The following is a 27,731-nucleotide window of genomic DNA, read 5'->3' as shown; positions in this document are numbered from 1 at the left end:
ATTTAATTTTAATTTAGACTGTGCGTGAATAGGGTTTCGGGCTGGGGGAATCAGGAATGGGGAGGAGAATGGGAAGGAGAATGCCTGGGGTCGAAAGGGATGGAGAGCTTGGGTGCTGGGTTAAGTAAGAGAGGGGGAGGGCTTGGGCTTGGACTTGGGTTGGACCTAGCCACTAAATCGGTTATTTCGGTTTGATCGGTTATTTAACATGTTTGAACCGAACCGAACCGAAAACCGAATAATTTTAAATATATTAACCGAACCAAACCGACCTTCCCGACTAACTGAACCGATAAACCGAAATCAACCGGTTCGATTCGATTTTTCGGTTTAGACCGAGAAATGCTCTCCCCTATCCAAAACGTGAGATGAAATAACATGAGTCATTTCTCCATTAACCAAATGTTTCGAGTTTGAACTCTCCTAACTATGCAACTTTAAAACTGGGGATGGAGCATATTACCTCCTTAATGGATTTATCCGATGTGAATTCACATCCAAATTAGTTGGGTGGTATATATATTTATATAAATTATTCCAATTTTATCTTTGGATGGAAGAATTTAACCGCATGGATTGACATTTGAGTCAAAGCCCTTGTCTGAAAGTTTTAAAGGAAAATAGATTTAGATTCAGCACAAATCCTATGTATTTATTATAGCTTAAAACTAAGAATTTAAAATAAATATTGTTAAGTTCTTATTTCAAATTAAAATTATCTACTTTGTATCCATAACAAGTTCAAATTATCTATTTGTATCCATGACAAGTTATAGATGGTAAGAGAAATGATATCAACAACCTATTGGTTGAAAAGTATTTATCATATTAATTATTATTTAATTTTTAATTCATCATTAATTATATGTTTTTTCAACCAATAGAATAAAGGGTGTTGGATAGTCACTTGAAAAGCGACTGACCGTAGCATTTCTCTAGATGGTAGTATTTTTTTCTTTTTCTAAAAAAGACTAATGGAATAGTATTAATAGATGCTATATGTCAGAGTGAGTTGTGTTACATAATGAAAATGGGTGAGAAAAAAGATATTTCTCATTGAAGAATTATAGGATATTTATACATGAAGGTTCACGAGCTTCACATGCATTTCTAGCTCATCCTTTTAGCTAACTACCTTAACTTACTATCTGTTACAGAATAACCAACTAACTAACAAAACTAATAACTTTTACTTTATCTTTCTTATTCTTTATAGCTTGATAATCCTCCCTCAAGTTGAACATACATACTTTCAATGTTCAACTTGCTTGAGAGGTGCTTGAATTATGCAGGATGAAGACTTTGGTGAATATGTCTGCAGGCTGTTCTTCGGTATTCAGGCTTAATTATCCCAAGTAACACATTTTCTCTGACAAAATGGCAATTAATTTCTATATATTTTGTTCTTTCATGCATGAATGGACTTTTAGCAATATCAATAGCTGACATACTACCACACAACAATTGTACATGTTGAGGGATAATGATATTCAAATCCTTCAAAAGTGAAACCAGCTAAAGAACTTTAGACACAGTAGCAGCCATGGATCTGTATTTTTCCTCTGTAGAGCTTTTGGACACAGTTGATTATTTCTTAAACTTCTAGGTGATTAGAAAATTTCTCTGAAATATACAAGAACCTATAAAAAATCTTCTTGTCTCAGAACAGTTGGCCCAATCACTGTTTGAATAAGCTGTTAACTTGAGTTCTGATTGATCAGACAGAAACTATCCTAGACCAAGGGCACCTTTAAGGTATCTAAGTACTTTAAAGGTTGCATCTAGATGTATTTGTGCAGGTTTATCCACCAATTGAGATAGAATGTGTACAACATATGATAAGTCAGGCCTTATCAATGTAACATACATGAGTTTTCCTATAATTTGTCTGTAAACAGTAGGATCATTAATAAGCCTTCTTGTACATGAACTAGCTTTGTATTAACATCAATGGGAATCGCACTTGGTTTTGCTCCAAGCATGCCATATTCTTCTAGCAGCTCAAGAATGAACTTCCTTTGAGTTACCATAATGCCTTCCTTAGATCTGGCAATTTCAAGACCAAGAAAGAACTTTAAGTCACCTAAATCTTTCAATCGAAAATGAGAACTTAAGCAGCCTTTGAATTTCTCAACAAAAGCTCTATCATTACTGCCAGTAATAATGTCATCCACATATATAAGAAATGCAATGAAACTCTCATTATTGTGCCTTGTAAACAATGAGTAATCTGACTTTGATTAAACAAATCCTTCCTTGATTAAACATTCTGTGAATTTAGCATTCAATTGCCTTGAAGCTTGTTTTAAATCATACAATGAATTTTGAAGTTTACATACCAATTTGGATTTAGATTTAGGTCTAGTAGCATACTCCCCCTTCAATTGGTAGCCTTGAGGGATGTCCATATATATTTCTTCATTCACGTCTCTAATAAGAAATGCATTATTAATGTCCAATTGAAAAATAAACTATTATTTGATTGTTGCAAGTGCTCAAAGAGTTCTCACAGTGGTGTGCTTGGCTAGAGGACTAAAAGCTTCAGTGAAATCAAAACCTTCTCTTTGTGTATAGCCTTTAGCTACAAGTCTGGCCTTGTATCCCTCAATGGTGCCATCAGCCTTGAATTTAACTTTCTAAACCCACTTACAACCTACTGGTTTGGCACCTGTAAGAAGATTAGTAATTTGCCAAGTGTGATTTGCTTCTAGAGCATTCAATTCTTCTTGCATAGCTTGATTCTAGTGATCAAAATGAATTGCTTACTAAAATATGGAAGGCTCATAGATGGAACTTATGTTGAGAATATAGGATCTATAAGAGGGAGATATACTGCCATACAAGAGATAATCTTGAATAGGAAAATACACAAGAAGAAGAGGAAGGCTAAACAGATCGTTTTGTAAGCTGAAGATGATATTCTTGTAAATATGCAGCCAATTTGGAAGGCCTAGAACCTCTCCTTAACTCAGGAATAATCATATTATTTGCAGTATGCCTGGAACAAGTGTTCTATATTATGAAGGAGATGCAGAATCAATAGAGTCAAGAAAACTAGATTCATTAATCTTAAAAGAATCAGTATTGTTTGGAGAATTTTGAGCTACAGGACTAGATACATTTGAAGTCCGTGTATTGGATTGTGATAGCTATGGAACTTGTTAGTAGAATCAAAACTTGGAACAGTTGGCAAAACCAATTGTAGGACATATGTGACATCAATAGATATAGAAGAAAGAGTGTGAAAAGGGAAAATACTTTCATGAAAAATGACATCCCTGGAAATGAAACAAGATCTAGTATCAAGATCATATGGTTTGTATACTTTAACTCCAACAGGATATCTAAAAAAGACACCTCCTTGATCTTGACTCAAATTTAGTTCTATGGGCAACCAAATTTGATGCAAAACAAAGGTAGCCAAAAGATCTCATGTGTTGATATGAAGGAGCCTTGTGAAACAACATTTCAAAAGGGGTTTTATTACCACATTTAGCTATTGAAATTCTATTGATAACATAAGTGACAACTAAGACTTCACTTCCCCATAATTGAACAGGCATTCCAACATGAAACAATAAGGCTCTAGAAATATTTAGAAGGTGTTGATGCTTTCTTTCAACCAACCTATTTTGTTGAGGTGTGTAGGCACAACTAGTCTGATGAATGATGCCATGTGATTCAAAGAATGAATTCATGAAGAATTCAGATCCATTGTCAGTTATAATATGCTATATAGTAGTCTTGAATTGAGTTTGAACATAATGCAAAAATTAAAGGACTAGAAAGTAGACTTTTATCTTGGATTTCATAAGGAAAGTCCATGCACACTTGGTAAAATCATCTACTATAGTACGGAAATAGTGATTCTTATTAATGTCTTATTGTGAATAGGGGCCCATACATCCATGTGCACAAGTTCAAAAGCAATAGAGATGCTAGAAATATGCTGAGGAAAAGATCCTCTTCTTTGCTTAACTCTAGGACAAGTGTAGCAGAGGTAAGTCTTATTATTTAAAGGAAACTTAGTTGAGATTGTAAAACTTCTAACCTATCATCAGAAGGATGACCCAAACGATGATGCTATAAATCAAAGGAAATATTTGAGGAAGATGCAGTAGAACATACTATTGAGAAAGCCTAAGATTGTTGTTGTAAGTAAAACAATCCACTTGTCTACTTAGCCTACCTAATCGTCTTCCAAGAGAAAAGGTCCTCAATGAAAAAAATATCAAATAAAAAAACAAAGCATGCTTAATGATTATGAGTCAACCTACTAACAGAGAGCAGATTGAAATTGAACTTAGGAATGCATAGAACATCATGGAGCATGAGAGAATCATTGAGCTGCACATATCCAATGGCATAGACTCAGGACTTTTGACCATTTGGTAGAGAAACAGAAGCCTTGTTCACAGGCTTTGAAACAATGAATAAAGAGGAATCACAAATAATGTGATCAGTAGCACCTGTATCAATAATTTAGGAAGCAGTTATAATACTTATACATGTATTGATTTGTGATGGAAAGGCAGTATTAAAGGTATTGATAGATGAGTTCTTTGATTCATTAAGAAGAGACATGAGTTTGGTCACTTGCTTCTTGGAAAGATTCAGTTGAGAAAGACTATCAATTGGAGGAGCCTGTGTTGGTGAAATAGAACCAGACACTTGTTGAACAAAAGATTGCTTAAATCCAACAGTCTTAGACTCAGTAAACTTGAAGTCTAGGAGAAAGCCAATGATCCCGTAACACTGATCCTTGACATGACAAGCTTTTCCACCATGATAACACACAATATCATTTTTTTGATCTTTTGACAGCCATGGTAGCACTTTCTATGAGTGATTGTGCTTGCAACATTAAAGATTTCTATGTTTCTTCTCTGAGAATCATATTTTAATCTTGATCTAGAGAAAAAAAAAGGTTTCATCACTATGATCTGTGATCTTACACCTTAATATGACTCATTAAGACCATTAAGGAATTGGAATACATGATCTTTCTGAATGATCTCAGTGAATTTTTGAAAGCAATCTGAATTACATTTGCCATAGGAGCAATGAGGCAACGGATGATAAACTCTTAATTGTTCCCAAATCCCATTCAATTTGGTGAAATATGCATCAACAAACTTAGTACCTTGTGTGGTATTGCAAAGAAGGTGTTGAAGGTGACAAATCCTATAATCATCTGGTTGAGAGAATCTTTGGTGCAGCTTGTCCCAAATCTGTATGGCATCCTCCAAATAAAAGACTGTGGAAGCAATTGAAGAAGAAATTGATCTCAATAACCAAACCACAATGAGATTGTTGCATCTGATCCATGGAAGATAGAGAGGATTCTCTGGTGAAGGTTTGGGAATGGAACCATCAAGAAACCCTTGCTTGTTTCTTATGGAAATGGCAAGCATGAACCATCTCCTCCAGAAAGGAAAATTGTCAAGAATAAGTTCCGGAATAATAAGAACCAAACTATGATAAAGAAAAAATGGTGAAGAGGCATCTTCCAAGGGATCGGAATTGCTCTCGGGAGCATTTGGTTCTATCACAGCTGTGGTTCCAGATGAAGTCATGGGAGAAGGTTGTTTGTTAATTTTTTTAGTTCTGATACCATGTTACAGAATAAAAATAAAAGAGAGAAAGGATATTTCTCATTAAAGAATTACCAGAAATTTATATAAGAAAGTTCACGAGCTTGCATTTCCCGCTCATCCATTTAGCTAATTACCTTAATTTACTATCTGTTACAGAATAATCAACTAACTGACGAACTATTAACTTTTATTTTATCTTTCTTATTCTTTGTAGCTTGATAAGTTGATCCTTACCAGCAGTGGCGGCGGAGCCAGGAGCCTTCCTTTGGTAGGACACCGGCTGCGCCGCTGCCGCACCTTCATCCCCTTGAAAGCATTTTTTGATAGCCGGTACGGCACTTGCTCCTTACCGTATATTCCCTCCGCCCCTGCTTAGGAGTGTATCTAATATAAAAATTTTAATACAGCATATATTTATTATTATTATTATTAATTGAAATGCAAGTTATCAAAAACCATACAAAAGCGAAGTTTTAGGATAAAAAGTTTAATTAATTAAAATTACATGTAATTTTAAAAATATAATTTCTTCAAAATAATTAATTTTAAAATGTAATAAATTAAATATATTATTAATAAACAGTCAAACAACAAATTTGAAAATAAAGATCTGAATTTTTTAACTAACCAAATAGAGATTTATACATATACAGATTTCAAACTTTAAGTTTTGAATTTAATATTTAAAATCTAAATTCAAAAATCCATATCCGTACATCCGAACACAGCCTAAAATAATTGCAAAATTGAGAGGTTGAGAAAATTGTCAAAAATCAAAACTACATAGCCATACCTTAAAAAGGCATAAAGTCTCAATGCACGTATACATAAAATGAAAAGCTCCGAAAAACACGAGTGGCAACCCTTCTAAAATGGGAAATTTATTATGCAATTATTATATTATAAGAAAACTTATTGCTTGCTCTTTTAATTTAAAAAAAATATATTTAAAAAATACATAAATATATTTTTTAAAAAATTTTATTAATTGACCATTCAAGAATTTTAGACGTTAAATATTTTTATATTTTTAAAAATATTTCTGTTAATTAATTTCTTTATATTAAAAATATTTTAAATTTATTTTATAATATTTAATGATCAAAATTAATTAATTAATAATTTTTTTTTAAAATATTAAAAATATTTTAATATATTTTTTAAAATTAAAAAATCAATTAATAAATTTTTTTATAACATACAAATAAAATAGTAAATTTTTCATTCTAAATACACTTCCTAAACAAAAACGATATTAATATCCTTAGAAGATAGCGTGACCATTCGATTAATTCGATTTAAAATTGAAACTGAATTGGATAAACCAAAAAATAAAATTTTAATATTTATAAAAATTAAATCAAACCAATTTTGATCAAAAATCAAATCGAATTAAACCAATTTAATTCAATTTGATTTCATTCGATTTAACCTATTTGAATTTTTAATAAATTTTTTATTTTCTACACTTTTAAAATTTAATTAGAATATTTTAAATATAATTTAATCTCTATATTATTAAAAATAATATACTATTATCACAGTTTAATTCAATTTTTTCAAATAAAAATCAAATTAAAATAATCAAAATTTTTGAAATTAAAAATTAAATCGAATTAAAATAAATAAAAAATCGAACCGAATTTTTATATTAATTTAATTAATTTTTTCAATTTAAACTAAATACTGTTATACCTACTTGAACATAACTAGGGATGTAAACGAGTAGGGTACCCGCAAAAATTAAACTACCCAAATCCGAACCCGATTTATATTAGTAATATCCGAACCTGTTCCGAACCCGATTAAAAATTAATTTAAATTATCTGAATCCATCCCAAACCTAATTATTATTATCCGAATAAAATCCGAACCCGTTTAATCTCATATATTTTAATTAATAATTTATATAAAAAATCTAATATTTTTAAAAAATATTTAAATTTAAATTTTTAAATAAAAATATATATAAAAAATTTATAAATATTATTGTAAAATATATTTTTTATATTAAATTAATTATTTATATAAACGGGTTCGAATAGTGGATACCCTGTATATAAAACCCGAATCCGATCCGAACCTGCAACGGGTATTATTTTTAAAATCCGAACCCGTTCCAAACCTGATTATAACTACCCAAATCCGTTTTATTAGAGTTCGATCGGATCGGGTATCCGAAAATACCCGATCCGTTGCCATCCCTAAACATAACAGTAGTTAAAAATACACTTCTATGCTTAGCTTTCTGAATGGACCTTGGCATATGACAATTTAACCATACTTTAGGTAAAATTTAAAGTAGAGAAAAATAGATATGAAGAAACATATTAAACTAGAATCAACTAATCACATTTGGCAACTCAGAATAAAAACCATCAGGTAGACATATTCAGAATGAAGCAGAAACAAATTTCAATGGAAAGTTTTACTATAACACCCAACTTCAAGAGTATTGATCCCTTACAATGCACCCCAGACTATATATAATGCTCAGAAATTACAAAGCAGAATATATCTCTAAGTGTCCAAAAAATGAGGCAAGAATAAAGAAAACGAAAAACAAATGAAAACTCGAACGAAAAAAGAAAAAGAATATAGCGTATATAAAATATAAGAAATGGATTTCAAGAACACCTTGAATCCATTGATCTAATTAGGGCATGAGGTAAAAACCTGACGGAGGAACTGTAGTCTTATGTACACAAAGCAAAACCACCCTCTCTTCTCTGCGACCGATTCTCAAATAGAATATGGAATGACCCGTTGATAATATCAACATGATGTGAGCTTTTATTAAATCCCACCCACCAAAAATGCTGTGAAAATATGAACTGTCGACCTGCCATCTGCTGCTAATATTTGTAACCCGAGGATCCAGACTGGGGGGGTGCAGGCGGCAACCGATTAGGAGTACGACGGCTGCCCGAGTTTGAACTGTTGCTTAGATCACCATTCTGAGCCGAGTCATTGTAATGTCGACTGTGACCGTTAGATGAAGATCTAGATGAACCATAGTCCACGGAACCATTGGCGGCTGCATCAAATGCAGATCTCCAGTCATCACCTGATGGTCCATTCGTCTTGGGGCTGCTTTCTGAAATTAGATAATGCAAGAAGTTTATAAAAACATCATCGTCAAATTATTATCCAAATCAAAAAATGTGCAGATCCACATCAAACCATCTTGAAGACGAACAGCAAGAGCTACTTTCAAAATTCAAAACCATAGAATTTCCATTCCATCCATATATGATGCATATTTTGTTTCCAAAATTGAAAATGTACAGCCAGAAGAGAAACATAAAAGATTGAGATTATTTAACAAGATAACCACCCAAAATATCAGTTATCACAAGGGAAATCTTGTAATGAAAAGACCTTCTATATGTGATCTTTTGGCAACGACGGAAGGAATTTGGTTCAAGGCCAAACCACCATATTGAACCAATAGTTCAAAGAGTTGAGAGGTCAAAATCAAGCAAATTTAATGGGTCAGGTAAAGTAACCACCCAAGATTTCTGAAAAGTAATTACAGAAACTCTGCAGAAAGAAGATTATGCTCCCATTTAGTTTGAAGTTTAAACTTAATGGATTAGATAAGACAACAAAAAGAGGAAGTATGTGGACTTTTAACATTATTTGAGCTTTTCATACTTCAGAAACAAACACAATGTCAACAACTAACCTGCACTACCATTAGACCAACTGGAAGCAGCAGCTGCCCGGTTGTCATGAATGCTGAGTTGGCGTGTCAACTTGGAAAGAAGAGAGGACTGCTTTACATAACGCTCTCTCCTGCGCTTTACATTCTGATCCTCTTGAAGCAACTCTTCAATCCTCACATTGCTTTGAGCACTAGCCACAATCAAATAGAAGGAGTTTGAATAAGAACCATCTCTGAACATGTATAATAATCATGAAGAACATGACAAGAAATCTATGAGAACCGCAAACATAATAAAGAAAAATTTGCATGAAGGGAGCCAACAAGGAGAAACATGTACGTAGCCATGAAACGAACTTGTGGTAGTGCAAAAATAGATAGCAGCAAAATGATAATTCATCAAACCTGATGGAGCTATACAACTGATTTAGCATATCTTCCTTCGCCTTCTCAACTTGGCAAAGAACAACGGCCTGAATAATAAATGACTGCGTTAATTTAGGTTTTCATAAGTCCAAAATATAACAAATAAGAAAGACAAATTAAAGAAGCCAGCCTACTTTGGGAACATTAGCAGCCAAGCTATTCAAGACTGCTTCAACATAACCACGCACTTCCTGAGACATCCACCGAAGCTCTTCTTCAGGGTCTGCAGGCCTTCGAGCCATTGTATCCTGCACAGACCATAAACCAATTTTACCTTTTTTTTTAAGAATTTTGAAACACTATCCACAAGTGTCCAAAAATTAGTGGATATTTTCTCAGAACATAAAGCTTAGCAGGTTGTAAAAAATTGCCACTGACAATTTGCCAATTACAATTAAAGTGCTACTAAATAATGGAGAAGTGAACAAGTACACAAACCACAAAGTACAACAACTCATTATTGTAAGCATCACGGAATTCAATCTAAGGACTGATCTCAGCAAAGCTAATAAACAGATTCTTAGAAAATAAAACGGAGCAGATAGTTAAGTCAGTAACATACTAGAGAACCATCAGAACGACTCTGTCGCAAGGTAGAACCACCTTCAGGAGAAGCATTCCTCATTTGTCCTCTAGAAGGTTCTGCAATTTTTGTTATCTTGTTTATCCATTCAACCTTATCAGCCAAAGTCTCAGCCTTTAAAACAACAGCACTGTGGGCTGCAAGAGAAAAGCAAGTTAAGTCAAGAGTTGGTGCTCTAACCCAAGTGAAGTTTGATGACCAAAAAGAAGCCCAGTACCTTTCAATACGGTTTTATAGGGGACTTTGCTAGTTATTTTAAACAAAAGGCTGGGTGTTTTAGAATCTGGTCCATTGGCCTTCTTATCCTTTGAACTCTTTGAGGGAGGTTCTTCGTCTGGAACCTCTTCAATATTGCATTCCTGCCCGTGGGATGAGAAAACTATTAATATGCAATGTCATATTAAATGATAAAGGATTCCACTAGCACACTGCACACATACATCTATGGAGATGCCATCACAGGGGGGATGCAGCATAGTTGGTCATTTTATAAGCGATCAACAAATCAGAGGTTAAGAAAGTTTTGTATTGTACTAACAAGCTTAAGCAGGTAATGGACACAATTGAAACTTGTGGAAATGAGGTGCACTAGAGACAGCAAATACAACAAAAACAAAACAGCTCTTAGCAATAGCATTCCCTTACCCCCCCCCCCCCCCCCAAAAAAAAAAAAAAATAAAAAAAAACGATAGTTCCTGGGTGAAACCATGCTAACAATATCCCTAGCATCTCATCTCACTAGATTCTAAAGCTTGAAGATGAAAGCCAAAATGTCAACGTGGCTACAAAATTATGATTAACATTACATCAAAATCATAATTCTTTAGAAGTATCCTTGCTGAAAATCTGTATCGCTGAATTGTTAAGTAACCAACAGAAATATGGGGTCCACAATGTCTAAAATTTCAGAAAGAACCTCAGAGTTTGAACCAATTCCAGCATCTAGCTATGTCATTGAAAAGGATGAAAGAGATTTGCACTTCAACATTTGAAAAATTCAACTGCATTGACAATATATAATAGATGGCTAAATCGCGATAAAGGTAGATTTTTACAAATAAAAGGAGACAAGCTACATACAAGAAAGAGATTCTTCCTATTAGATTTAGAAACAGATCAGGAAATGCATACCCATTAACAAATAATCAGATTTTCCGAAATTTGTTTCAGCAGTCAACGGGACAAGGAATGCATTAGCAAAGATGGTGAAACTTTAACACCGTATGTAAAAGAGAAGGGTGCCATCAAAAAGATGACATATCACCACTTTTCTTGAACCAATGAAATTAGGGCTTCAGCCAAAATCAAGATTTTGCATTTATGTTGATAGCACAATTAAAATTTGATACACATTCAAGGCATTCAGCAAAGGGCTCACTATCTCTTAATTAAGGACTGATCAAAAGTTGCAAGTGTGGTATTCCTTTAAATCGCCATTTTCCTAAAATGAGGCTTAAATTGTGAAACATCTTACATGTCTCCTGCATTGAGAAAATGGCATTTCTATTTTTTAAAATAATGGGAGAAAAAGATGAGAGAGGTTCTCCACAGAAGCTGTACTTCAAGCAAAGCAAGATTTGTATTAAAATTACAGAATATTGCAAGTCTCTGGAGTCCGGACTCAAATTCTTTTTTCTTTTGTTAATGGCAAAGGACTTCTAGAGTTTAGATATATTCATCGTGTCACAACTATGCCCAAACAATTGACATCTGACATCTCACATGGTTAGAGAAACATACAACATCAATATGCTATAATGCCTGAAGCTGTGATAATTAGGTTGATAACACTACAAAAATAAAAACTGAACCAAGGAAAGGATAGGATTCAGGCCTAAAAATGAACCAAACTGGGTTGAGCTACTAAATGCTTAGCTTGACAAAATTTCCATTAGATTCATTTCTTAAGGTTAATGTGTTAAGATCAGGCCTTGTTTTAAGATTCATCAAATAAACTAATCAAATTTGAGCTGGTTAAAAGTTACTTTAAAGGTTCGTCATGAAGAAAATCATATATAACATATATTTTAAGAAGTTCATATAATTACATTATAATACTTAAAGAGTAAAATTATATCACTTTTTTTAATAAATATTGTGAATTATCTATTGGTAAATTACTTTTCCATCCCTATCTTATGCAATAATTAACAATGGGATCCCTATATTTTAGAAAATAGATGAAAAACATCCCTAAATTTTGATCAGGTCATATGATTGTCCCTCCGGACATTTTATTCTTGTTATTAATGAGGAGTGAAAAATACTTTAATTCCCACAAGATAAATTCTTATTTCATCCCTTAGTTTTACAATAATGAACACTTCGCCGCCAACTTTTTACCATAAAGAACATTTTATTCCCTATGATTTATTTACAACTTAATCCTAATAATGAAAACTTCGGCATGAGTTTGGCTCATTTAACAAACAAGTACAAGACAAGCTTACCTTGAGTCATTAATAACTATGCTGAGCCTAAGCATAAATTTAATATTTCTTCTATAAATGAGCTAAGCCGGAGTTTGCTAATACTTGATTCATTTGCAGCCTCACCTATTACCTCTACTTAATCTTAAATGACCCAAAACTTTAGAAAGCTCCAACTCTATATAATAATATCTCAACTATCAAAACAGAATGAAATTGAATTTAAGGAGTGGGTTGTGTCTTCCCTCTCGTCGAGGCACACAAAATCTTATCTTCTGGACTTGTGCATCCTATACAGTGTGAAGGTAATAAAATCTAAATATATTGGAAAGGTTCCTGAATATCCAACAGCATAATTGTGAGATATCTCAAATTACGAAGCGATGGTTCCCATACCTCCAATGTGATGACCCCACGAAAATGTCTCTCCTCTTGCTTTTTTGTGTACCCAAGCTGTGAAAGAAGACATATGTAAGATTCAACCCTATGAATCCTATCAATCACATATATTACAGAATCCATCACAAATAAGATTGCAATCAAACAATCATGTGTACAGTAAAATTAATTGCACTTTGCCTACTGGATTTTCAATTCTTATATTGCATTTATTCAATGTAAAAGGGTGAAAAAAGACTTGCTTCCAATACCTTACAATGTAGTATCATTACAAAAATAATAAAAATACAAAAGGAAAGAAAGAAATGGCATTCTGCAATTTAAAATAAAAAGTCAATCATCTAAAAGCACCTTAATGTAAAAGAGGAAGAGCAATGAGAATATCTATATGGATATCATAAAATAAATGTTTAATGGCCAAAAAATCTTTGCAATAAGTCCAGATCTTTTAATTTTGGCATTTTGACCAAATTGGACAAATTTCAAAAATTAAAATTTTAAGATAAAATAGCAAAAACATGCAAAAGTTTGGAATTTTGTAGCCATTAGGGATAGAATAAATCCTAAGCTAAATCTCCTAACCAATGCACAAACAACAAATAGAATTATTCCTCCCTACAACCATTAAACAAAATAATAAGAAAAATGCACAATGAGCACAAATGTAGCCTGATTCAAGAAAAGTGACAAAGGCACATATTAGAGCAATGTGTTATAAACCTTCCCCGTCTTCTCATTCAAAACAAACCATCGCTTGCTCCATCCATCATTTTTTGCACTTTTCTTTGACAAAAAACCTGCAAGGATTCAAAGTTAGGAACTATAACATATATGGTAGGCACAAAGTTGGAAGAACTACAAATATGGTGGGCACAAAGTTGAAATTTAACATATATAGTTAGAGGAGAGCAGTTTTCGGTTTAAACCGAACAACCAAACCGAAATTTTCAGTTCAGTCATTTGGTCTATTAGGTTTAGTTCAGTTGTACTTTTAGAATATTTCAGTTTTTGGTTCAGTTTATTAACCGAAATCAGAGAAAGAAACTGAACCAACCGACCATATATATATATATATATATATATATATTCTTAAAAGAACCCTACACCTTCCAGCCGCCCCACCTCTTCTTCTCCCTCACTGTCCTTTCATTCAGTCATTCTCCCTCTCTATCCTTTAATAGCTTTTGTCCGCCCACCTCTTCTTCTCCCTCACTGTCCTTTCATTCAGTCATTCTCCCTCTCTATCCTTCAATAGCTTTTGTCCCTTCTTCTTCATTGTTGGTGAGAGCATATCCAAAACTTAGACAGCACTATTTTCTTCTTACTATCTCATATTCAATCCTTTGCAGTTCACATACCATTCAAACCATACCCAAAACACCCACCTCCTTCTTCTTATTCCATGATTTATGGATCCGCTCATTGAACCCTCCATGGAAGGCCTAGAATAGAAGAGTTTTGCTGCAAAAAGACCCACATCTTCACAAAGATCCAGATGGAAAATCCTAGGACCCCAAAGCATGCAGAACCGAGACGCTCAGGACATTCACTTGATAGAGCTCACCCTTCGCTCACATACATTCACCCATGGATGGGTTCTTATAATGAGTATACAGTTGTGGGTATTTGTATGTTGGGTTGATTTTATATAAGATTAAATGCATGTCTGGATATACAAATGTGGGAAATTTTATGTAATTTCTTTGGTGTATCTTTTTGTATTTTTTCAATTTGTGTTTGAGATCTGTTTTTGGTTTAAATCTTTTTTTTGAAAGACATTTATGAATGATGTTTGATCTGTGCAGCTGTTCGATCCTTGATTAACATTTTGTGTTTGGAGGGTTGTGTTTGATGAAACTGATGCATTTAGGGTTTGTGAAATGAAATTTAATGTATTTCTTTATTAATTTTCAGCATTTGGGCTGTATTTGGGAGAAGTATTCATTGAAATATGGGGTTTGTGATTTGAACAGGTTTGAGACCGAGAGTCTGAGACTGTAACATGGACTTTTTGGCCTCTGTTATTTTTGGTTTCCATTGAACGAAACCAATGAATATCGGTTTGGTTTGATTCAGTTATTTCATTGTATCAGTTTGGTTCAGTTCAGAAATTTCAGTGATTTGGTTTTCCAAATTCAGTTCTGTTCAGAACCAAACCGACCGAATACTCATTCCTATACTAGGCGCAAAGATGGAAGAACTACAAATTTCATCATCAAGAAATTGTCCACACACAATGGATAGTAAATGCAAGATTCAACAGTATCTACTAAATTTTAAAAACATACACCAAATTCAGTAATCATTCATTGTTTTGTCCACAGATTGTTCATCAGAGCCTTGTCTGCGGCAAAATTAAAATAATTTAGATTTCCTTTCCAAAAATGTGTAACCAGATAGTTTAATTCTGTCTGCTGACTTTGTTACGTTCTGTTCGCAAATCAGTACTTCATATGCCAATCCACAATCCGAATTTTAAGCACTAGAGATTTTATGGCTGAAAGGAATCTTAGAAAAGAAAACTCATTTGCCCTTATGCAATAAGTTTCTCACAATTTAGAGACTGTTCATCCCATTAATAATTCTGTATTCTGTAACATGGAATCCAATGCCAATATAGGGGAAATTAAGTTCTTAATGTTAAGTTGATGGATATGCCATACAGAAAGGAACTAGTGTACAAAGAAATCACTGAATGTTTCCCTACTCCCTACTATTCAACTTCAATGCAATTCCAAATCTCCAGGACCTAGGTGGTCAAATTGGATAGTTATATGAGTGAAAGAAAACAACTTCTTAATTTGCAGTAAAAAAAATTGAGACTCAGTTCCTATGTACAAGAGTAAAACAGAATAAACGGAAGAAACCGTTAACTTTCAAAAGGCAAGAAACATGGCATATATTTCAAAAGTCATCAACATCAAAACAGCAAAATGAACTGAACTATAATACAAGGGCACAACACTGATATGAAAATGTCAAGACAAGAGACTGCAAGTGATTAGTTAAACCTGCAGTTATTTCTCCTTCAGGACCGGCAGTCTTTAAACCAGAAGCCTCCTGCACTTCTTTTTCTGTCTGATTGGTTTTCTCTTTCATTGATTTCAAACTTCCCCCTGTTTGCTGACCACCTGTTTGAGGACTAGTTGCCTAAAAGAGAATGTAAAACAATTGAGCAATGAATAGTATAGAAATAAAAAGTTACAGCATTTATGTACTCAGAGTGTACATAAGTTCAGAGAAATAAACAAGCTACCCTATTTAGAATTGCTTGCTCAGCATCATGCCCTTTTTTAGAAGATCGGTTCTTAAGCTCCTCCTCTCGGCGCTGTCTTTCCATCCTAAGTAGATCAAATTGAATAGATATCAACTGAACTGTACATATTTGGAAATATCAAAGAATAAACATCTACTGGAACACTATGAAAATCCTCGGAGGTGAAATGCTATGAACACAACCCACGTAGCCACAGAAAAATAATATTGACGGAGGGAGAAAACACCAAGACAACTTAAAAGTCTAGAAAGATGCATAGGATAACAATGTTTTTCCCAGTATTGTCCTTAGTGTCATAAACAACATGAAAATGCTATGACAAAAACCTTTTGCTTCCTTGTATTGCCACCAGATTTTGGAAATTTACTGGAAGACTATAATGAATAAGTAAAATACTAGCCAAACGTGTCCAAATACCTCCTTTGCACCAAACGGATGAAGTGCTGGGGAGGCACAAATGCCCGCTCCATATCCACTAGTGCAACAACCATCTTTTTTGCTTCATTCTTGAACCCCTCAAGAGCAGTAGTAGCAATAGCAATGACCTTTACAAGATTGAATACAATTAACATTACCAAAAGTAAAAATGAGGACTTAAACTATGGGAAATACCAGCAAGTAGCAATATAATTAACATCAAAAAAATAAAAATGAGTACTTAAACTATGGCAAATGCTGGCATAAGCGTACAGTAGGTAAAATAAATCATCATGCTATACCTCTCTCTTGAAAGGAGGGTATCTTCCTAGTCCTGATGTAGCATTAGCGGAAGCAGAAACTATTTCTACCAGAACACGATGTACCTGCTCACATAAAGGCATAAACTCCATTAAAGCACATAACAGAGTGGGGCAGTAATCAGACTTCAAAGTTCAATGAGGTGAAATACTTGTTGTTGTAATAATACTCTCTTTAAAAGAGGCATAGGCATGCACACGCACGCGTGGGGGGTAAAGGAAAAATAAATGAAGAAACAATCCTATGTCCATTTTTCAGGTTAGATACAATATTTTAATTGTTAAAAAACTTCTATTAGCATTAATAACATGGTAAGACTTGCTAGCACAAAAGATCTAATGAAAAATAAAAACATATTTCACTTCTCCACCATGCTTTCAGTACAAAGCATGCCATTGACCCAAGACAACAAAGCACTAGTAAACAGATCAAAAGTTGAAACTCTTAACTAAAACGTACAACAAAATTTTCGATATTAAAAGGGAAGGATTGGGGAAAAATGTACCTCATCAACACAAAGACGTGATGGCTCTTTAGCAAGCTCAAGAACTCCTTTTATTAAGGATCTCAAACCCTTTTCTGGAGATATGAGATAAGGTTGATAACCATCCGCTTCTAATACAATCTAATAGAGCATGTATAGAAAAAAGTTACAGAATACAACTCCTGAAAGCAATACATGATAAATACCAAAGAAGAGAACTGGCAAAAGGCAGCAAATTACCCTCTTGACATTGTTGATATCAAAATGTCTGTCCAAAGGAAGCTGCTTGATCCTATTAGGGAAATTTCCCTCAAAACTTGCAACAATTTTCCAACCAGCACCCTGCAGTTAAAATTTTATTGAGCAGGTTAAGTATTTGATCAATAAACTTCACCAGGACCTCAGCAGTTATTACGCATATTAGAGGAAATTAATTTAGCACATCACTTGGCTGTTTGAACTACTCCAAGAACAATAATATATCGTATTGAACATATAAGCAGAATACTAAAAAAAATGTGCAGACACCAGATAGGAAAAAATAATATAATAAAAGAGAGAGCAAGAAACCATAGTTATCCCGTGAACACTTATAGAAAAAAAGGGAAGAAGCAAAGACAACCAAGAAAACAATAAGCATTAAGTCAAAGTGTCAAATATCTTTTAGGACCACTTGCTTCACAAAAATAACATCTGTGCATAATAAGCCTCCAGATTTAAGAACTAACAATTTAACCTACAAAACAGGCTATAAATGGGCTCGCAAAGTTGCAGTGCAGAACTGATGGAAACACATCATCAAGCTCTGCACAGCAAAAGCAAAAGCAAAAGCTGAAAAAATCTATAAGTTAGGTCACTATGCTAACGACTAATTTCTCCAATTATTCAAAAATCATTTCTACACATATAGCTTTCATTTTGACCCAAAAGAAAATTAACATCAGAAGGAATGACCAAAACAATATGCCCAACATATATATTTGCACGAAAAAGAACATGCACTAGAAGTGAACACACCCACCTCACCAGTTGTAATGTGTTGGAGAAATTTATCCTCAAACTCACGGCAAAGTTCCAATGCAATAGCTCTTGTGCCCTCAGAACTTTCAACCATCTGCTCTCCAAGCCTTACTAATTCATCCTGAACTATTTGAGATTTCCCTTGTAGCCTGCATAAATGCAAAAGTTTCAGCAAAAAAACTGAAGAACACAATTAAGCAGTTAAGCCACAAATCATAAGCTTGTTAAAAGAAAAGGTTAGGGATCATAAGTCTCTCTTTGATGGTGGTGTATAACCCTAGAATGGACAAATAAAGTACAAGTTTACAGTACTATGGACAAGAGGGCTACTAAATAAATACACAGATGAGAGGAAGTTTTACGGGGTTGTTTGGTATCAATTGCATTTTCCTTTTTCCTTTTTGGATCCAACTTCCAAATTACTTCTTCAAAAACTGAAATAAAAAAGTTGATGAAACTAGGAAATTTATGGATTTCCTGAGTTCAAAAAACCTGTTTTTCTATTTAAAAGTATTAAAAAATGCATCTGTAGCAATATAATTTTCTTTGCTAATTGGACAATGAAAACAAAAAGTGCAAAAATGGAATGATGACAAACAGGTCTTAAATGGATAAAACGTGTAAGTCAAATTTCCAGTACAAACAGATGAGGATAAATGTTTTATATTACTAATTGACCTATATATTCCTCAACACATAGTGAAACTCTATCAATGAATGAAATCCGGGAAAAAAGTTATAAAAAAGGGGCTCTTTTTATAGCCCTTATTCTCTCTGTTATGGTTGAATTGCATGCCTTTTTCCTTAAAACTTGTTCTTCATGTTGCAATTTCAAATGTTCTCGTGAAAAGAAAAGAGAGAGAGAGAGAGAGAGAAAGCTATTTTGTTTTGGTTGCAACCTCTTTTGTAATGTGTATTTGGTTTCTTTCTTTTTCGTTTTTGGGCAGTCGGTTGGTACAAACATTACATTCACTCTTCTCTTTCATTTGGCCCCCTAGCACATTCAACAAAAAGAAGATAAAACACACAAAAGAATCAAGTTTTTTATTACTGCAATTTTGTCTATTTTCTTTAATCTTTATGATACATTGTTTTCCAATTTAAACTTCTAAGAAATTCTGATTTATTTTGTCAAAATATTTAATTGGACGCTACTCTAAGCTTAACTCCCAACAAGAAAACATAAACTTTCTTAACTAGAATTAAAGAGAAGGCTCAATCAACAATTCAATTAGCTCATTGTTTAGCTTCATGGAATGTATTTTAGAACTAACACAACTATTCAAGCATTATAAATGATTAAGCACCACATGCAATACACATAACAAAATGGCTAGTATATGTATACTGACAAGCATGGGTCTGTGTGATAGTCTCATTTGTGCATTTATCGCTCTCAATGCAATTAGAAGCCATGTGTAGCAGAAGCAACATTTGAAGACACGTTATCATTCAATAAGGCGCATAAAAGGCCATGCAGCAGATAGAAAACAATTACCCAGAAATGAGGTTCGGTAGCCGAACTTTCATACGCTTGCGAATCTGATGTGCCAGAGCATCCACCAAAGCTATTCTGCCTAGCTTGCTTTGAGGGGCTCCACTAAGTATAGATTTAAGACTTTCACTCTCTGCCCTCCATGCAGTTTCCAATGAGCTCTCAGATCCTGACTGTGCAGAAGCTATTGAAACTGATTGCCCAATTAAAGCAACCCATGGAATATCAACAGTTTTTGTTGGACCCTGGTTCAACAGAAGAGCCTGAACAGCTGCAAGAGTTTTCTTATCTGAAGCAGCTTGATCTATTTTACTAATTACACCAACAGTTCTGGTACCTAACACCAACACGAAAAGACATCTTATCTGTTCACTTAAAAATTATGCATGAAAAAAGAAAAAGAAAGAAAGAAAGGAAGAATGAAAAGAACGGCTAAGGAGCCAGAAGAAGGGAAGGGAAAGATGTGACACATGATAAGGGAGATGCATAATATAGGATAATATATAGGTCAAACTTGACCAAGATTAGACCCTGTGGAGATCTTCAAACAATTAAAATCAGCAAAAATATTTTTATAAAAAGAAAGCCAATGCTATTAGTCATGTACCTTCTCCATCATATTCCTTGGCAATCCTAAGGGCCCGAGAGGAAGCAATTTCGGGTGCTTGGGCCGCAGGAATGATAACTAGCAAGATGGCATCATTGTGCTCACCATATTCACTAACCTAAGCAAAGGCCATTTCAAAACACATATATACTGTTTCAACTGCGATACTGAAGTAACAGTCATAAACAGAATAAATGATTAAGTAACAAAACGCTGATTTTCATTAGCACACCAAGAACTAGTAGTGATAAACCAGACAATGAACAGTAGCACATACAAATCCTTAAATTAAATGAATTCAAGAACCATTATATAACTCTTACCATAGACTCATCCATGACACGTTGATCTAGGCCAGGTAAGTCTATCAATTTCAGAGGAGGTGCTGAGAAAAAAATCATTCAAAACAATTGTAAGGTGCAGTAGAAAAGAATTAAATTGATCTGAAGATAAGCACAATAGCAGGAAATTAAAATGAATCAGAAAACTGAATATTTCATGTCCTAACATGAACATCCATTTCTGTTAAAATAAACATTTCATTTTTCATTCGCAGATCACACAAGCTTTGGTATTGTTGTAATAGAAGATTGTAGCATCCAAAAGCAGGTGAATTCACGCTACCACCCTTGAATATGCAAATTAAAGCTATAAAAAAATCACTCACAAGTTAATTCAGTAAAATACTGACATATGAATTGATCACCTTTAACTATTTAAACATGTACAATATTTATTCACTTGGGCATCTAGCACAAGCCCATAGTTAAAAGTAGTCAAGTAACACTGTAAAAATCCTATAAGAACCTTGATCCTGACTACAGATGATAAATAAAACCTTGATCCTAATTACCAAGGGTGATAGCCTAAGTTATTCTGGTTGTTCATAACAACACACAGCCAAAAATTCTTCAAGAAATTATGACAATTAAAAAAACACTAGCTTCACTTTATGCCAAGGCCAGCAAATTGTACCATCCAATCAAGCAGTTTCTAACTTCTAACCTCTTAGCTACATACTAATCACTTCTTATGCTGGGAAAATCTCATAGGAGGAATTAACATAGACTTTGGAGTTCGTAAAACAATGTGCTCATTCTTCTATATCCTTTCTATTGATGTTCTACTAGACCCAAGTGGTATTGCACCTATTTGGGCAGCTAAGCTGCTAATTAGTACATTTCCATAAATTAGTCACAAACTTGTAGTTGCTTTGGCTTTTCTATAGGTCAGAACCTTGAGATATGATTGATTAGGAACATTGGAAACTCTTTGAAAATATCAGTTGAATAAATTATGTGTGGGTTTATTTCGAAATGAGAATAATGAGGAAAATGAAGAATTGTATGATCAACCAATGAATTTCCTTTCAATAATTGAAAGGAAGAAAACAATGAAAAACTTGATTCTGTTGTATAAGAATTTGTTTATCAATAATAAGAACAAAACTAATGCTCTTACAAAGTTGCAAAAATAGACATTCATTTCCCCATGGAAATAAAAGTCCCCACCCAATGTAAGGATGATCTTTTATTATTTCTGCTATACTTTTCAGAGTTGAGTCTCCACTCTTTTGTTTCTTTTCCCATCATATTTCTTAAACTAGAATCAGGTTCTTGCAACATGTGCATGAGAGATTACTCAGGTAAAAGAGGTGTAAACATCCAACTTCCAAGAAAAATTAAAGAGAAATTAGCATAATGGGAGAAAGTAGTGAAAACGGTAAGATGAGTGAGTTATGCCTTACTCTCTTTCTTTCAAAAATTTTATCCAAGAGAGGCTTTAGAGTCCAAAAACAGAAAGATCCCAACACTCTATTTATCATCACGACAAGAGTTTGCTATAAAACCCGTCTTCTATAAGATTTTAAATAGATTATCAAACTCAAGTATTTATGAATAAACAGATTTAAAGCAACTAGGGTAAAGAGCAGATTAAGAAGTGCCTCAACTGATACAATCAACAAAGTCCAAGAAGATTCAATTTAGGATTCTATTTAATGAGGAAGTTTGGATTTTTATTATTATCTAAGAGTTCTATTAGTTATTGATGCTACATGAAGCGTTTTTGGACCCAGGTTCGGACTTTGGGTCAGAAGATCCAAATTGCCTAGCATGGAGTTACCTATGGACCGAGAGGTAAACCTTGAGAACTCAATTGTATAAGGCATCCCTAAAACTCGGAGATTCGGTTATGTGGACAACCTATATAACAAACCCATACTAGGGAACAGGAAACAGTAGTAGACTCCCACTGAAATTACAACTCCTACAGGATAAGCGTCACAATTCGAGAGGAGTCCTAATCATGGTCTATTTAGAAGTCCCATTGTGATCCATACTCTCATGAGGTATAAAAGGCCTGCCACAGGTACCAAGTATAATGATTGAAGGTTTGCAACCCTAAAACTCTGCTATTTTTACCCTCAATGCTTTTTCTAACTTGAGCATCGGAGTAGTTGTGGCAACCAACCCATCTGTGGCCTTTAATTCTCTTTTGCAGGTTATCCAGTGACCCAAAGATTTCACCCAGAACAGCATCAGTTATATTATTATTTTCCTAGCTGGAGTTTATTTAATTTCCTAATTTCTTTAGGTTTAGCATTCCTAAATAGTTATAATTAGAACCAACTTGATAAACTATAAAAATTGTCTTCTAGGAATTTCATTAGGAGATTATATGATGATTATTCTTGAGAATTAAAAGAAATGGAGAATTAGCTGCTCTAGAGAATTTGTTCCTCTTGATCCTTTGCTTTCTTTTTGTTCTACATCAATTTGGTATTAGAGATTGGATAGTCATTGATGTCCACATCACTCACCTAAGTGCCTACCCTTAGATCGTCATTGATATCTCAACATCTCTGGAAAATAGGTATTTTTTACATAACTAGCTATTGATTATTTGAAATGAACATTTTTTCCATGTCATCATGCCAATTGGTGCTTCGATAAACACCATTTGATACCATTACAACAGCAACAATGTCAAGCAGATGTTTAATTTTGTACACTAGTAAGTCTTCCAGAATACACAAATAGATATATATTGCCTCATAGAATCTTACTGTATAAATTAAGACAAAGTCACAACTATAACCCATGAACCAACCTGTACTTGTTCGCAGTCTCAAATATATTTCATCCCGACTCTTGCCTGAGGACCCCTTGCTCAGCCTTTCCTGCAAAGAATGTCGTAAAGCACCTGCAGAACACCAGTATCAGTAACAATTTGTACACTTCAAGCTGTCTGAAAGGAACTATACATGCACAAACGCGTCAAACTGTCAATGCTTTAGTTGACATGAAGAGTCCTACCATCAACATTAACTGCTTTCTCTTGTCTTATAATCAAATAAGGTCCACATAAATAAATTGTATATTTATTACTAAGCACGTTCATGATTCCAGCCAAGTTAACAACAATGCCTATCAAGTACATAGGATAGATTTTTCAGGCGAGTACCATACACCATGAAGGCACTCATAAAGATATCAACAGAAAAGATCTATTTTTTAAAAACTCATTTGAACCCATACTAAGCAGAAAAAAAAAAAAAAAAAAAAAAAAAAAAAAAAAAGCGGAGAGGACATGAGAGAGGGCAAAAGCACAATAAAACATGAATAACTTAATAGAAACCAGTCGATTGAAGCTACTAACTTGCAGAAACTTGCTGGGATTTATTGTCAATTTGCAAAATAATTGATTTGCTGTTCAAAGAGCCATCGTTCTGTAAATCAATGCTTATAGGGGCACGGGTAGCACCATTTTCACCAGTTGGCTGAAAATTGAATAGAGAAGGATTTATTAGGTCTGAATACAAAGGAAAGTACCAAGCAAAAGAATGTGCAGGATTTTTTTTTTAGATTAACTTACCAGAACAGGATGTCCAATTAAGCTGTTCAGAACTGCAGATTTACCAGCACCCTAAACAGATTGTCCACAAACAGGAAAAGAGAGGAAGGGAAAAGGATCATAAAACATTAAATTGCTTAGCAAAGCGTAGAAAATGGTAACCATAAAATGAAAAAGGCCTGATTTTATTAACTAGCAGTTAAGTCACTTCAGCTGCTTCCCATGCCTCATAGCCACAAGACAAATTACTTCAAAACAGAAATGTTACTAGAATAAACTTAATCAACTCCAGTAGTTCCTTTAATGAACATACAGAGGGCGCGCATTTCAAGCAAAATCACATATGTAAATCCCACAATGGCTGATTTAAAAACTGCTATAAGAGAGAGTTTCATCTAAATGATGTCCACAGTACTAGGAATCAATTTCAAACTAATGAGTTCATCTTCTGATGATCATCAATGGCAGTCACCACAATGTCACCCCTAAATATGCATAATTATATGGGGCGGAATATCACTGACCTACACTGTGGGACTAACGGGGCAGAATTGTGAAAAAAGTGATCCATATAGCTGACACTAATTAGATTGGGAATAAGGCCAGTTAAATTCAACTGAACTATTAGTACTGACAAAATTCAGTTCCTTTTGCTTTTGAGTTATTTTTGCATCATTTACCAGAACTCCATTACTATAAGCAAGCACACATTTACTTGGATGCATCAACCAGCCACTCCACACTAGAAAACAATCCAAGTACTGTCACTTGAAGCATATAAAGCCATAAAAAAATAAAAAATAATAGCCGATACAAGGATCTATCACTTCAAACACACCAACACCAGAAACTTAGACCTCATTCAAACTCTTAAAGAGTTGAATCCAACTTCAATCCACTAAATCCAATCAGCAGACACAAGGAGGCGCGCACAAATACGAAAGATAGGAACTTACAACATTGCCAAGGGCAACAACATTAAGAAAAGTAGAACTCCGTCTAGAAGTGGAGCTCGGGTTTTCGTCAACATCTTCGTCAGCAAGCAAAGCCGCCGCTTGCCTCATGGACTCTGAGAGTTGCCCCAACTCTTCGATCGCCTCCATTTCAATTGAAATTAACAAAAATAACAAGATCCAAAGATCTAAAAGAAGGAAACGAGCAAAGAAATGTTCTGAGCAAAAGGGAAAGAGATCCAAGTAATGGAAAAACCCTAGAATTGGAGGAGATCTGATGGAGTCGAGAGAGATCGGACATATAAATTTCAACGATTTGAAAACAGAGGGGGAGAAGAAAGAGGGAGGATAGATGAGGTGGGTCTATTTAGAGAGGAAATGGTCTTGTCTTTTGAATTGTGTTTTCAATTCTCTTCCCTTATTTTGAATCTTCTTTCTTTTCACTCTCTTTACTTTACTGTTGTTTTCTGAGGGAAGTTTTCTCTTTGGCTCTGTAATTTAAATTTTAATTGTTTTCCAATTTCATTTTAATATGGGTGAATTATTATAAGCCCATGAGTTTTTAAAAAATTATTAATTTATCTGTATTTTATAATCATTGCATTAAAATATTTTATATTTTAGTGTTAAAAAATCATTAATCATATTAACTATTTATATCATTTAATTTTTATAATTTTAATTATAAATATTATTTAATTTTAACAAAACAATAATAAAAATAAATAATAATACCGAACTTTTCGAGTTTAATAATTAAAATGAGTATAATCTAAATCTCTTAATAAATATCAAAAATAAATTTAGTATTAGTAGCTACAATGATTATAAAAAATAAATTTTATAAATTAAATTTTTTAGAGTAGCCTTACTATTACAATTGAAATTCAACCCTTTATAACTATGATTTATCGCTTTCTATTTATTCATCTCTTCCTATTTATAAATTAGATTTTCTTAAAATTAATATTGTAGCTTCTATTATTCCAAGCGAAAAATAAATGTTTTTGTTACTTTGTAATTGTATTTGAATATTCTGATCTCACATTCGGAGAAATTAAACCAAAATTCAAAACCAAGAACATTTGAACTTTTGTTAAAAAATTTAGAAAACATATATTATTACAAATAACAAAACTTATTTCCGCACCATATAAATTTTTTTTTTAAATAGGTATGGAAATTGAGGGAATAGAATTTAAGAACTTTTAATTTTATTCGGATACACTTATCACTAAACTAAATTGTGAATGGTTAATGGTACAAATTTTAAAACTTGAAATATGTAGTCTAAAATAAAAACATTTGAATATAATTATTAATTAATAAAAATGTTTTAATTCTTTATTTAATTGGTTTTTAAAAATAAAGCAAATTATATAAAAATAATGGCTAAAAAATTCCTAAACTAATATTTTAACAGAAATATTAGTATAAAAATAAAGCAAATTATTCATATTTTAACAATATTTCAAACTATAAAAGTTAATTAATATTTTCTAAATTAAACATCTAAATTTATTTAGTTATATTCTATAATTAAGTTTGACTATTAAATTTAAAGGAAATATTATAGGAAATATTATGCTATCATTTTAATCGATACTAAAAATTAATATTTTAATATAATTCAAATATATAATTATCAAAAATAATTTTAAACTTATCAATTTTAATAATTATACTCTTAATTCTTTTTAATAAATATTCCCAAATTAATTTTTAATTTGTTTAATTTTTAATTTTGATTCGAATTACTTATAATTTTAAATGATATATTTTTAAAAGTTGGTAACTCATTTTTTAAAATTTTTTTATATCGATAAATATAATTTTTTATGTAGTTATCCGTTATAAGTATTGTTTTAATAATACTATTATTAAATTAAAAATCATAATTCTCGTAATTTGAAAATTTATTATCTTTATTTTTATAAAAGTAAAAGTTAAGATTAATCGAAAATAAAAAAATAAATTTAATTTATAACTATATTTTATATATTATATAATAAATTTATTCATTTTAATTTATTAAACTAATTATTTACTTTTAATTTAATTAAAGTAAATATAATAAATATAATTAATTTTTTAAAATGAGAGAATCGTGATTTTTAATTTAGTAGAGTTAATATTATTACAATATTTATGATTTATAATTATATAAAAAATTAAACTTATCGATAAAAAGAATTAAAAAA

The 27,731-nt window shown here is 32.9% G+C and overlaps 2 protein-coding genes across 3 annotated transcripts; both read right to left on the bottom strand.

Moving 5' to 3' along the window:
* Positions 1 to 931: 931 nt before the first annotated feature.
* On the bottom strand, positions 932 to 5,652 carry LOC110608737. Of its 2 annotated transcripts, none has more exons than XM_021748019.2 (2): positions 5,144 to 5,652; positions 932 to 2,046 (listed from the first exon to the last, which is right to left on the bottom strand). In XM_021748019.2, the coding sequence occupies exons 1-2, from the start codon at positions 5,574 to 5,576 to the stop codon at positions 2,024 to 2,026; spliced, it is 456 nt and encodes a 151-aa protein (XP_021603711.1). In that variant the 5' UTR covers positions 5,577 to 5,652; the 3' UTR covers positions 932 to 2,023. The 2 variants fall into 2 exon arrangements, with proteins under 2 accessions (XP_021603711.1, XP_021603712.1); XM_021748020.2 differs by lacking the exon at positions 932 to 2,046 and adding an exon at positions 3,857 to 4,911 and having other exon boundaries at positions 5,144 to 5,651.
* A 2,343-nt stretch (positions 5,653 to 7,995) lies between these two features.
* LOC110609017 (dynamin-2A) lies at positions 7,996 to 25,949 on the bottom strand. The gene is made up of 22 exons (XM_021748321.2): positions 25,534 to 25,949; positions 24,599 to 24,649; positions 24,383 to 24,503; positions 23,834 to 23,926; positions 21,046 to 21,107; positions 20,723 to 20,840; positions 20,119 to 20,452; positions 18,622 to 18,769; positions 17,841 to 17,942; positions 17,622 to 17,741; positions 17,098 to 17,181; positions 16,796 to 16,923; positions 16,358 to 16,442; positions 16,113 to 16,251; positions 13,822 to 13,898; positions 13,099 to 13,155; positions 10,491 to 10,632; positions 10,253 to 10,410; positions 9,825 to 9,938; positions 9,670 to 9,737; positions 9,286 to 9,455; positions 7,996 to 8,694 (listed from the first exon to the last, which is right to left on the bottom strand). Exons 1-22 carry the CDS (start codon positions 25,678 to 25,680, stop codon positions 8,453 to 8,455), a joined length of 2,760 nt encoding a protein of 919 aa, XP_021604013.1. The 5' UTR covers positions 25,681 to 25,949; the 3' UTR covers positions 7,996 to 8,452.
* Between the last annotated feature and the right edge of the window lie 1,782 nt (positions 25,950 to 27,731).

This window comes from Manihot esculenta, chromosome 2 (genome assembly GCF_001659605.2).
Source record: "Manihot esculenta cultivar AM560-2 chromosome 2, M.esculenta_v8, whole genome shotgun sequence".
NCBI classification, from domain to species: domain Eukaryota; kingdom Viridiplantae; phylum Streptophyta; class Magnoliopsida; order Malpighiales; family Euphorbiaceae; genus Manihot; species Manihot esculenta.
Note: the sequence above shows the minus strand (reverse complement) of the source record. Positions and strands in the feature narration are given on the sequence as shown.

Excerpts from the sequence above, each read along its gene's own strand:
- LOC110608737 (XM_021748019.2), bottom strand. The coding sequence starts at position 5,576 with ATGACTTCATCTGGAACCACAGCTGTGATAGAACCAAATGCTCCCGAG. Across the intron at positions 2,047-5,143 it reads TCTTTGCAATACCACACAAG|ATCTAAGGAAGGCATTATGG; the intron begins GTACTAAGTTTG and ends TGAAATTGCCAG.
- LOC110609017 (XM_021748321.2), bottom strand. The coding sequence starts at position 25,680 with ATGGAGGCGATCGAAGAGTTGGGGCAACTCTCAGAGTCCATGAGGCAA. Across the intron at positions 17,742-17,840 it reads ATATCAACAATGTCAAGAGG|ATTGTATTAGAAGCGGATGG; the intron begins GTAATTTGCTGC and ends ATGCTCTATTAG. Across the intron at positions 10,633-13,098 it reads GTGGGGTCATCACATTGGAG|GAATGCAATATTGAAGAGGT; the intron begins GTATGGGAACCA and ends TCCCACGGGCAG.